Source organism: Zosterops lateralis, assembly GCF_965231275.1.
Source record: "Zosterops lateralis genome assembly, chromosome: Z".
Taxonomy (NCBI): Eukaryota; Metazoa; Chordata; class Aves; order Passeriformes; family Zosteropidae; genus Zosterops; species Zosterops lateralis.
Window position 1 is genome coordinate 33,267,021 of NC_139800.1, and position 12,686 is coordinate 33,279,706.

General features: G+C 33.5%; 1 protein-coding gene across 1 annotated transcript in view; it reads left to right on the forward strand.

Moving 5' to 3' along the window:
• Window positions 1–12,686, forward strand: part of CNTLN (centlein) — a gene marked incomplete at both ends in the record, with an annotated part of 183,918 nt that overhangs the window by 146,443 nt on the left and 24,789 nt on the right. Inside the window, 8 exon segments of the mRNA XM_083883171.1 lie at window positions 2,778–2,942; window positions 6,169–6,263; window positions 7,991–8,042; window positions 8,048–8,074; window positions 8,076–8,117; window positions 9,695–9,749; window positions 9,752–9,834; window positions 10,235–10,408. Coding sequence (XP_083739297.1) covers window positions 2,778–2,942; window positions 6,169–6,263; window positions 7,991–8,042; window positions 8,048–8,074; window positions 8,076–8,117; window positions 9,695–9,749; window positions 9,752–9,834; window positions 10,235–10,408 — 693 coding nt within the window.

Sequence of the window (12,686 nt, forward strand, 5' to 3'; positions counted from 1 at the left end):
ATTAAAAACTTGACCTAAAATATAGAGAGTGGTGAAGAATGCCAGGGTAATAAACTTGTTTCTTAAGTAAGTGTAAGGAATATCTTTCAGGCATAAATATCCTGATAGGGCAGTGGGGCTGTTTTTTACATCCCACATGGACTTACATAGGATTTTCTCATAACTGGATTAAAAATAGAAGAGTAATGCAGTAGAATTATCAGTCCTGTAGTACATTTACAATATCTACAGGAGTATTAAGAGACAACTTCTGTCAAATATCTGATTACAATTGTGTGCCTGTCTGCTTTTGCAAGTTGGGGCTATGGTACATGATATGCTACTTTCACTTCAACCCTGTAGTTCTTATGCTGTTTCTGAATTTATGTAGATTCTTATTTTAAAATCTTTTATTCTACCTCCTTAAGTAGTTTCTGTAACCAACTGTCATCATTAGTACCTGTCCCATGAAGACCTTTTTGAATATATTTGCTATAATTTTTGAGAATGTAGCCAGTGCAATTCATGGTGTTTCAGAAACGATGCATATTGTTATAAGCAGTAGCTTAAGAAACTTCTGAGAGTCATGAGCTATCTTGGACAGATATGGGGGCATTTCTGATTTTTAACATAGCTAGATATTGATCTAGCTATGATTTTTTTTCTTTTCTTTTTATGAATAATTTATTATAGAGACACTGAATCATTAAATTCTGCATGTAGAAATATTGGTTATACTGGACGAATTAACATAATCCTCATATTTTTCTGTATTATGTCCTTCTGTACTACTACTGTTTTTTCTTATTGAAGTGGTCCTCATTTTATTTTTTATTCTGGAAATGTAGTAATTATGAGAAGAATATATCCGATTAAGGGATAGTCAACAAGAAAATACAGTATCTCTCTCTCATTTAATAATGACAGCAGACACATAAGGGAATGGAAAGATTAACTCCATTACTAAGAACAGTACTTGCCTCAGATACATATGTAAAATGCCCACTGACTTCAATAAGTGCACTTGATGAATATGAATTAAAAACAGTTAGAGTTTTAACTTTAAATACCAGATGAATTTTCCTTGTACCCAAAATATTTTCTTAGGCCAATGCAAAATATACAGACATTCTTTTCTTATTCATATTGGGAATAAATGTGACTCTCTTTTATCTGTATATATGTAGTCTTCAGATTATTGTCATGGGAGTGTATGTTTTTATAAACACATATATATGATTTTTTTAAATGACATCAAGCTGTATAAAATCTAATTTGTAAGTTAAATAATCAACTGCTTTGAAATAGAATACTTAACCTTCACTTTTCTTTGTGTGGTTTTTTTTTGTTGTTTTGTTTTTGTTTTTGGTTTATTTTTTTTTTCTTTCTTTTTGGTGTTTTTTTTTTTTTTTTTTTTTTTTTTTTTTTTTAATGTTTTGTTGGGTTTGAGGGGGTGGTGTGTTTGTTTGTTTGATTTTTGGTTGGGCATTTCGTTCCGCATCAGCATATAATTAGGCACGCATTTAGTTATTTCAAGCTGTCATGTATCTTCTCTTGCTTCTGATCAGGATTCTTCACAAAGTAAGGGTGATTTTGCATTTCGAGATGTTTCAGTACAATTTTTTACAATTATTTCTTATGTTAAGCTACTGTATTACAATCTTACTTGGAATAATAAGGTAGAATATTAACAACCCTTTTAAGGAGCAGAGAGCTGTTAAGCCATTGTTGGCTTTTGGCTGACTACAGTTTTGTGAAAGTTAATCACTGGTGTGGAGATTATTTCTGTTCCCTGTTTTGCAGAAGAGTATTCAATATTATTTAAATTAAAGCAATTATTTAAAACATTACTTCTGTAAGGAGTAATGTGAAATATATTGGTACAAAGATTGAATAAGTCTTTTTGGTTGTCAGTCAAGTGCAACAAGACTGAGAGTTGGTTTGCATGATATTTATTTGAACTAAATCCCTAACAAGGTTCGTCTGCTAATTGGACTTAGCATTTATGTTGCTAAGTGAGAAGCATTTTGGCTGCAGTAAAGGGTGGTAAGACCTACCCAGTGGAATAAACAACTAACATCTGTTATCCTGTCCTGCTCCAGCTTGTCTTTTACCACTTAAGTACTTCAGCCCAAGAGTCAAGGTTATGGAATGTGTGGTTCTCTGGCTATGGTGCATATGTTGAAAGGGATGAAATAACACATAGGTAAAGACCAGCCAACCAGGATATGTTTAGTGCAGCTGGTCCACTTTGTTTTAACCTCTACAAGCCCTACAAATATCAAAACAAAAGCCAAGGGAAGGGTGTATGCTTTATAGCAGTTTTCAACATAGCAATTCAAGAGAGCTTACAATGGTCACCAGTATAACAGATTTGACATTTAACTACCCTTAGTCACACTGATGTCTGAGATACTATTGTATTTCTTCATGTTCTGTGTAGAAATAATTGCTGAATTCCAGAGAGGCTCTAGGTAAACGTGTTTCAATAGTAACTGCTGTTACAGTTTTGTACGATAATTTTTTGTTTGTAGTGGTTAAAATGGCAACATATTCAGTCAAAATTGAATTATTTTGCCTTAAAGTAATTGCTTGTTTTCAGTGGTAGTAGATTACTTTTTTCTGCCAGATTTGATCTTTGCCTGTACTAAAGAATTCAACCAACAGCTATGCAATGTCATTACGGGTAAAATATACTATTTCGCTCCTCGTGAGTGCTGAACTGGAGAAGCATCTCATGATCAAGCAGAAATATTTTTGGGATGATATTGTAATTGTTTATTCTCTTTATAAAACAGGTGTTGACCTCCAACCTGGCCAAGTGGCAACAGGAGAAGGAAAATTTACAAGGAAAATTAAAGTTGAGAGAACATCTGTCTCAAACTACTGGCAAGAGTGAAGCCACACCACCTTCTTCAAAAAACATTGATTTAGAGATGAAACAGCTGCAGTGCAAACTAAAGGTGACAGAACAGATTATCTAGTGCTGAGGATAATTCATATGAGCAGTAGTTCATAACTGGGTCAAGCAGACATACATATACTCCCATATGCCTGTCATTTGCAAATGTTAGCCAATGATTAGCGGCTTAGGTGTTAGGCTGCCTTTGATGGTAAGTAGAAGTGTAGTCATAGACAGAACTAAAAGCTCTAAAACAATTTCTGCAGATCAAATAGGCCAGACAAGGTGCCTTGCTGGGTTTTTGAACAATGATTAAGTACATCTTTTTGGAAGGTGCTGTAGAATTAGTTTGATGAGAATTCAGTTGGTTCCTTTCCTCCTTTAAGAAGGGGGAAAGCAATAGCCGTCTGTGAAAGTGGAGCAAAGAATTTGAACTAATGGGGCAGCTGTTTTATGTGTGTGTCAGTATTGTCTTCAGAGAGACTTTTTTTAAAATTTGTATTTTTCTAGATTAGCTGGTAGGAAAATACGGACTGGTTGATGATTTCATGTTTCAGTCTTGGGTAATTTTGTTGTATGTGAGTGATATAGAGACTGGACTATGTTCTGAAATCTTTCTCAGCAAGTGGCCTGGCTCAAACATATTACTTCTCACTGGAGGAAATATATTTGCAACAGTATGTCTTCAAGTTGTTTTTTTCCTATTGTTTTCTGTTAAACAGTAGAGGAAAGAGAAAAGGTCAAAATGGTACAGCTTCGTACTGCTAGAAGAAACCCCACAGTAGCAAGAAGTCTGCCAAAGGATCAGCTAGAAGAAAAGGCTGTGTTACATGGTCAACACAGCTGACTCTAAATGATGGATTAGCTGTGCTAGCGCATGAGATGTGGGTAATGCTCAGACCTCTTAGCTGTTGATGGTAATCATGGTATTACAGATCATGGCTATTGCACACTGGATGCCTAACATCTAAAATCAGGGATTAGTAAAGGTAGGTCACATTGATAAAGAGACGAGGCCAGTAGGGAGTAGCCATGAAAAGGCACATTAATTGATCTAGTTTAATTATGAGAAAGAGGTCTTTAAACCATACACACTGTCTTCTTGAGTATTGTTTTTAAGTTTGAGATTGACTAATCTGCTTCTGTTGCTGGTAAGTGGTCATTTCTGTTAATTAGGGTTGTACCTTTTAGATGAGTATCTTCATTATCCAGAAACCTAGCAGTCAACTGATCTATGCAAGTAGGAAAAATAAAAAATGGGGATTTATTTTTTCAAATAGCCTAAGAGTAACACCCATGCTAGAAGCCTACTCTATTTGTCTGCCAAATATGAACAGCAAAACAAATTGCTGGAAAATCAAAGTTTTTTGTTTCTGCAGCAGAGGAAATATTTAGCAAGCAAATATACATGTGATATCAAAATACTAGCATGACTTTTAATTCTTTTTTGAAGATACATTAAATTTTTAATGAGAAAATAAATCATGTATGCAAAACTATATTTAGGATGGAGATAGTCTGTGACCCCAAATGCTAAGTAGTAGAGTAAATTCACTGGTTTCTGAATTGGATGAGAGTTTTGAATATAAGGACCTCAAAATCTACTTAAATCAAGTTTCTAAAAATCTTAACTTTATTTAAGTCTAATTTAAGTCCTGTAAGTCATTTTTTTAGCAGAAGAATTTGGCAAAGGGTTTTCAATTATTGTTCCAGACTCTCTACGTGACTTAAAAATGAGACACATAGTTACTCTCCTGAACATGTGAATGTCTAAGCAGCAGAAGCTTTCTTTATAGCTCAAAATGTCCAAATACCTGGCCTCATTAGTTAATTTTCTTTTCCTTAACACTGTCTTTGCAGCGCTTGTTTACATTGTATGTAATGACTATGTATCTTTCCAATAGTAGGAAATGTGTCAAGTGTGGGTGGTGAGTTTGGAAACGAAATACTGTAAGCATGTCTTTGCCCCTGAACATGTGCAGAGGCCTACCTAAGTACTCAAGTTCATGTCTGGTGTGTAAACCATGTGTCTGGGTGCCATGCTTTATACTAATAGAACTCAAGCTCTACAAACAGGTCTCAGGAAACTCAGGAATATTCTGCTAGCATATATAATTTTAACAATTTTCTGGTTATACCTCTCATTATAATAATAGTAAATAGACTAGACAAGTTATTAAGAACAATATTTTATATCTAAATATGCACACAAGAATATATACTCCTCTTGAGGTGCACAGAGTTATGCACAATATTCCATTAATGTTAATAGGCATTACAAGTCTGCACTGAGCAGAGAAATTCTCCTGAAGTATCATTGTTTACAGCATGTCTGATCTGTTTGCTTATTATTTATACGTAGTGAATAAAAAGCTGTAGTACAGTGGCTAAATCTGTATACATATAGGCACATATATATTTTGTGCATATGCTTAACATGTATCTTTTGGCAACCCCTTTTGGAGTTCTGCAATATCTCTATGTGGTGTGTTTGAGCTGCTATTTCAGCAGTGGCATTCAATACATATACTCAGACTGCTAAGATGGCTACTTAAATGTAATTTTTTTTTTCATTGGCTGATTCAGTTGTTCTGAATTTAGATCTTGGGTAGATAATATGTGTAATTGCCTGGAGGAATAGAGGCACTTTTTTATTATTATTATGTAATAGCTAACAAGTATATAATTGTCCTTCACTGGAATGACATGTGTCTGAAAATTACGATCATACCTGGTTGTTACTGGAATGTAGAATTTGTATTAGTACAGACAAATGGAAATGTCTTTGTTTTGTGCTTTGAATTTCAGGAGACATAAGAACAACTACTCCTGTAAATCATCTTATATTTTCTAATGCTCAAGATGAAAGGAATTATTGAGCATTATTTCTGTATAGACATAGACTCCTTGTGCTGTAGAACTATACCATTCAAAGATATAATTCAAATGAAGATCCAGTTTGACTTCTCTTCTGTTGCGTTTTATTCTAACTGTGCTATGCAAGAGAAAATGCAGTCCTGAGTGATGCTTGCAAATGTCCCAGGGAACATCTATTAACCATACATTATTAGAACAATGGAAAAGTACTGATTTTCATCATATTTTCCAAGGAATGTACATCTACTTAAGTGTTTCTAGAAAGTAAGAACACTTATTTTGTACCAGTTACTTTCTAAGAACCGTCATAAAATAGATGGAAGTTTTCTCAGATTTTTTTTTCAAAATTTACTGTTGACTATGACCACATTCAGTCTTCTTTTTTTATATTTTAATATTTTTCAATATAGAATCCGAACACTGAGATCAGTAAGCAATCGACCACCATTAAGTCACTAAGAAAACAAGTCGAGGAAAAAGAATGGATTCGGGAACTAGAAGCGAGGTATGGTCCCTCTTCTATCCATTGTGTCTGGTGCCACCCAGTGGCAACTGTAAAATTGCCACAACGTCAACTGCCTCTTAGATTCTTAGGAGAACCACGGGGTTTTTTGTTTTTTGGGGTTTTGTTTTGTTTCTTTTAATTGCAGTCTTGCACAGTGTTATAGGGTTTTTTTTTTGAAACTGGAGGAGTTTATGCTTAAATTTCGGATTTCTTAAACTGATGAGTGATAAGGCAGCTACAATATCTGTATGGCAGTAAGAATACCTTAAGTCAGAACTCAGATTCTAGAGTAGACCACTTTATCCTTGATGTAAGTCGAAATGAATTCCTCAGCACTGTTAAACACAGTCTTTCAAATTCAGTAATTCTTTGCCTAGGGGCTAAGAGACGTGTCAAGGTTCAGATGCTTAAATAAGATTAAATAGCTAGTCTTATATTCGTAAAAAAGTTCAAAAGGACAGTGGTGTTTGTTTCTATTTGAATTGATTTAGCTCTGCTATTCATTTTGAAATTGAAAAATTGTCAACTATGCAACTGATATTTTTTATTCTACCTGCTGTAACTGATATAATAGTGTTCTTCAATTATATTACTATATCAACTATAAAAAAGCTATTAGTGTATCTGAATTTCTTGTCTGCCCAATAGGCTAACTCCTCTAACCCTTCTGATTTTTTTATTTGAAGAAAGAATGCGGTTTACTTATATTTTTTACTATCTGAAAATAGTTCATTTGAAAAATAGAGAGCCCTAAAAATAGTTAAATTGTAGATCATTTATTTTCTGTTTCAAAGTAAATTTTTCCACCATAAGATTTTAAATTTAAAATAGTTATTGGATAACATGCTTTCTTTATAAAATAGATACTGTTTTTTCATAAGCTGTAAGGTATAATGACCGAAATAACAGTACGAGTATAAAGGTGAAATAGATGAAAGAAATTTTTAGATGCACTGTATTCCTGGGGATTTTTAAAATATGATATTGACATTGTATTAACTGTGTTGTATTCCTGAACATACTACCATTCATTTTGCTTTCATTGAGAAAAAATCCAGATATCTCAATATCTATCCAGATATGTTAGGCATTGCTTATGTTTATATTTAAATTAATAATTTGTGTTGTATAGTGGAAGCATTATGTAAGGCATAATTTTTTCATTGAACAAATACTACTTTTTACTGCATGAGAGTTTTGAGGGTCTTATGAGATGTTTCTGACAGAAGCTGATGTTATTTTTAGGTTTTGCATTTTATCTCATCTTACACACAAGGATAGAGTTTTTTCAACTATTTCCCTGTATTACTTAGTTGGATGAAAAGAGGCTTCCCAATTTAACTTTCTTTTGAAAATAATTTTGCAAAAAATAGTGTTTGAATGATTGTTTCAGACATCAAAGGAATTTAATTATTTGAATTTTGTGGGCTCAGCAAGTTTCTTTTCTCTTTTTTGGATAATAAAGAATTATTGTGATTTCAGTTCAGACAAGTAAAAATCAAATCACAAATATATTGCATATTTAGGAAAAGGTCGGTTTAATAAGAGATTGAAACTGGGTTTAGTACTTGAGAACCAGGTAAATTGCAAGAACTGCGTCAGCTTTCATTTTTGAAAGTATTGTAAAGCTACAGGCATGATAGATTGTCTACTGCCTTTATACCTTTTAGTTAGATATTAACCAAATATTCCAGCAGTGATATGCAGTCCAACTTCTTCCCGTGCAGAATTTCTCAGTTGGAAAGGGACCTCACTATGAAAAGACACTTGATAGAAGACTTAAATCTTGTCTAAAAGGAAATCAAGAAAATGGGAAAAACCTCAAATGAAACATTGGAAAGTCTTGACAGAAAGGTACTTCTTTCTTGCTATTCCTAGTGTTTGGAAAAACAGAAGCTAGTGCATTTACAGAAGTTATTTCAAGACACTATACATATTGAATCAATATATTGCTTAAAGCAAAGAACATACAGTTAATTGAAGGGTGTAATTCCCTCCACTATAATTTGTCTGAAATCAGTGTATGGTGATAGCTTGAATGGATTCAGTGTAATTTAATTTATCTTAGTTATAGGTGTAATTAAATAATAAAGTATTCAGAACACACAGTTGTGAGGATATGCTGTAAGTAGTGGGATTTAGTTTTATGCACTGTAAGTTCATAAAATATAGTAGACCTGAAGTAAGGGTGATTTTACATGACATATGCTAATGAAGTCCATGCATCTCTCCTGGCTATAGTAGTTAAATGCTTTAATATGTTAATCTATTTTCTACTGCAGTATTATGAATGATTCAGAGTTCTTAGCTTAAAGTAATTCTAACTGTGCTTGACTTATATAGCAAATTATTTTCTCCTGCAAAATTTTAGGATGATTTCACTGAAGGTAAGAAAACTTGTATATGGTTTAGCATATTTCTGCTGTCCAACTGATACATTGCACTTAGGTCTTCAATGCCAGAAAAAGATCATGATGTTTGGTTGTCTGTCAGGTTATGCAGCTTATGACACCAAAATAGAAATAAACCATCTGCCAGTTTGCTTTTGCTTACCTAGAATGCAAGTGCTTGCTGAATGTCACAAGCACTATTCCTGCTTCTGGTTATACAGCATTTTCAGCTCCGAAGAGAGCTACTGTATAACCCTCTGTGCTAAAGATAAGATGTCATTAAGAAATCCTCAGCCAGAAAATGAGAACATAAGTAAGCAAGAGAGCTAAGGTGTGATATGAGAAAAATTTCTGGGTTTGGTTCAGATAAAAGATTTAGCACGGAATGATGTGCTTTAGTGTTGTACCTTAAGTATTTTAAGCACTTCATTTCCAGAGGATCGTATTCCATGCATTATTTTGATTATTCCATGTGGAAAATCTGGTTGATAAATTTTACATTGTCTTCAGCAAAATATTGAAGAAATTCCCTGTTACTCGATATTGTCAGAAAAACTTTGTGATTAGCACTATAGGAAAGCTGAAAGATTTTTAGGAACATTGTTTTTTTTCATTTTACTCCCAATTAGTGTTTGCATTGGATAATCATTATCTAAGAAGTTTTACAGACTATTAACATATAGACAGTTATTTTCCCAGCTGAGTTTGAATTTATGTTTTTATCTCTGACAAAAGAAATTAGTGGAAGTTGTAGTTTACTCCCTTTTGCAATTACTGTAAGTCTTTAATATATATGTACAAAGAACTCTGCAAATGAAGAGCTCTTCTTTATGTTTTATGCAAGTCAAGACTTTATGTATGTGAACTGATCTCTACTAGATCAACAGTATAGATTTTTTAAACTCTGCAATTTCAGAAAAAGATACCTCAGTAAAAATATTTATATAGTTACATATTTTTATGTGTTATAGATGATGCTTTGTTATAATTTTGAAGTTATATATGTTGATAATCAGTGCCTCTGGCCTTTCATTATTTCAGGTGAAGGCACTGGCTAAAGACGAAAAAGTTTCTGTTGACTCAAGGAAACAAGATTTAGTGTAGCTATGAAAGAGAAGTCTTGGTATGAGCAGATGTATCACAAAACTAAAGATGATTTGGAGAAAAAAGGTATAATTAGAGTTTTGATGGCTCCACTGTGGAACTTTTTCATATCTTACTTTCAATTGAAAAGTTGCAAGATCATCAGCTTAAACTTTCATTACAGAAAGGGAGAAAATAGCAGAATAATAGTAATCTGTTTCTCTGATGTAATTCATTCACACTTCTGAAATTGAGATATTGAAACATAGGCATAATGACTGAAAATGAAATTACTTTTTGCCATGAAGTTATATACTATATGTTGGAAATGAAATATTCTGTAATGTCAGCTATGGTGTGGGAGGTTGGTTTGTTCATTCTTTTGTTTGTAATCTATCACACACACACACACACACACCCCCCCTCCCAATCAGCTCTTTTCATAGCACTGCTGTGTCTCTGTGTTTGGATGTGTCTCTGTGTTTGGATGTGTTTCAGGATCTCAAGTTTGCTAAACTAGAGAGCGAAATTGAAACTGAATGTGATATGACTAAACTTGAAACTGCTGCATCTCAACAACTACGTGGCTTGGCTAAACAGGCTTTGGAAACTCTACAGAAGGAGCTGCTGCTCACCAGTGACAAAGTAGAAGAGTTCAAGATGTTTGTTAAGGTTTGAATGTTGCTCTTCTTTTGAGGGTTCACCTGAATAAAGGTATTTTTGATTGAAAGCAAAATGTAAAGGATTAAGCAAGGCTTTAATGCATTTGCTGTTCCAGGGCAAGGGTTGTAGTTGCTGCAGTGTTATGGCATCGGGTCTGAATGAGGAGAAAGAATCACTGCCTCTCTCCCAGACTTTCAAAGACTTCCATAACTGTTATTTGCCATCTTTTTATATATGGCTGCCATATAATTGGTCCCAAAAGAAAGTGCTTAGTTGTGTATCAGATTACTTTTGCAGCAAATAAATTCCCAACACATTTAATATAATAATTAATATCTATTAATTACTGTGAATTACCGCATCTTCCATATGCACATGCTTCCTGTTTTAGAAATACTATATAAGGAAGCCTCTATGTTGCAAAATTGAAAGCAGTTTTAGGAGTAGTATGTAGAATATTGTTTCCTTATATTCCTTCAAGGGAAGTGGTCACAGCGCCAACCTGACAGAGTTCAGGAAAGATTCGAACGATGCTCTCAGGCACATGGTGTGACACTTGGGGGTGATGCTAAGCAGGGCCAGGGGTAGGACTTTGACGATCCCTGCAGGTCTCTTCCAACACAGAATATTTTGTGATTTTATTAATGTAGCATATAACTGCTATATACCAACTTTTAAAGAAGGCTATTGCTTATTAGCCCATGAAACAGCTGCTTCTCTACTGCTCTTGGATTTCTGTAGAAGTGAGCTGCCTTCAGATATGTTTGAGCAAGGCTGAAGCATTCAGAGTAAAGAGTAATGGTATTTTTGGTGCACTGGAAAAAGACAGCATATATAGTTATCCCTTCAAGAATAACCTTCAACTCTGGATTGAAATTTAGTGTCTTAAATACTTATGCTTTACATCTTCTTTGTGTCTTCATCAGATGAAAAGTCACTCGACGTAGCAGTATTCAGACCTTTACTATTTGCCTTAAATCATCCCATGTTCAGTTCAGTTGCTAAGTTCATATAAATTTGCTTATGAAAAAAGACTGAATAATGTTGAATATGCTTTAGAATCCTAAATTTGAGTAATTCATGACCTAACTTATCTAAGGTGAAAATAATGATTGGTTTTCATGAAAAAGTGGCTGTTATTTAGAAACTAGATTTTTAAAAAAGTTTAATATTAAAGTGATTGATATTTTCTGTTTGCCTTTTGATATAACTGTTGAAAAAGAGGTATAAAACTGATCACTATGCCCATTAGTTCAGAAATATGCTGCCTTATTTTCATGAGAGAAAATTTTGATGAGAGAAAATGTGCTTTTTTCTAATACTGAATGCTTACTCTAAGAGGAAGACATAGGTGTTCTTTCCACAGCTGCATGCTTATTTTTGGCTAAATATGAAAAATCCTGAATTCGTCAAATATATTATCTATTATTTTTAATTAAGTACTCCTATGTCATTGATGACATAGGAGAGAAGCAATTCAGTTTCCATTCAGACTGCTATGAGTTTTGGAATATCTTCCCCGAATAAAGTGAGAGTAACAGTTACAGAAATAGGGAGATAAACAAATCATACTATCAATATTGTACATATTTTCATAGTGAAAAGTTTTTCAAAAATTAGGAAATGAGAAAGTAAAATATCTTCTGTTCTCAAAAGTAAATGCAGTGAGCAGAATCACCTATTAGCAACTATTACAACTTCATTCATTGTTGAATGAGATGACAGCTTCATTGTTAATTACCATGAATATTCATTAGCACTTGCATGGTTGCACTAGATGTGGAAAAAAAAAAGAAATAATAATAATAATATAACAACAGTAACAACATGGTTTCTTGCCTGGATAGAAAGAATATGCATGCATATTTAAGTGATAGTTTTGCTGACTGCTGTTCCTCTGCAGAACAATTTTTTGAAAACAAAGATAGTATCTATAAATAAACTACTTTGTTTAGTTGAGTGCTAAAATCAGAGTTTATTAACAATGTACTACTGTTAAAAAGTAAAATCCTTGGCATTTCAGTGGAATTGTGCGGCATATCAAGTAAATCCTGTTCAAACATCTCTTGTGTATCTGATGTTACAACGAGGTATTGTGATAATACTTACTGTAATATATAGCAGTACTTCTTCCTCTTGAAGAGTACAGCTCTTCTTTTGAAGTCTGGTCTGCCTAGTTTCTTTTCTTCCAGACAGCTGTCAGGCTTTTGTCCTCTGACCTTGATTCTCACTCAAGTCCCAGTATTTAGAATATTTTTTTCTATATAGAGATCAAGTTTAACCTATA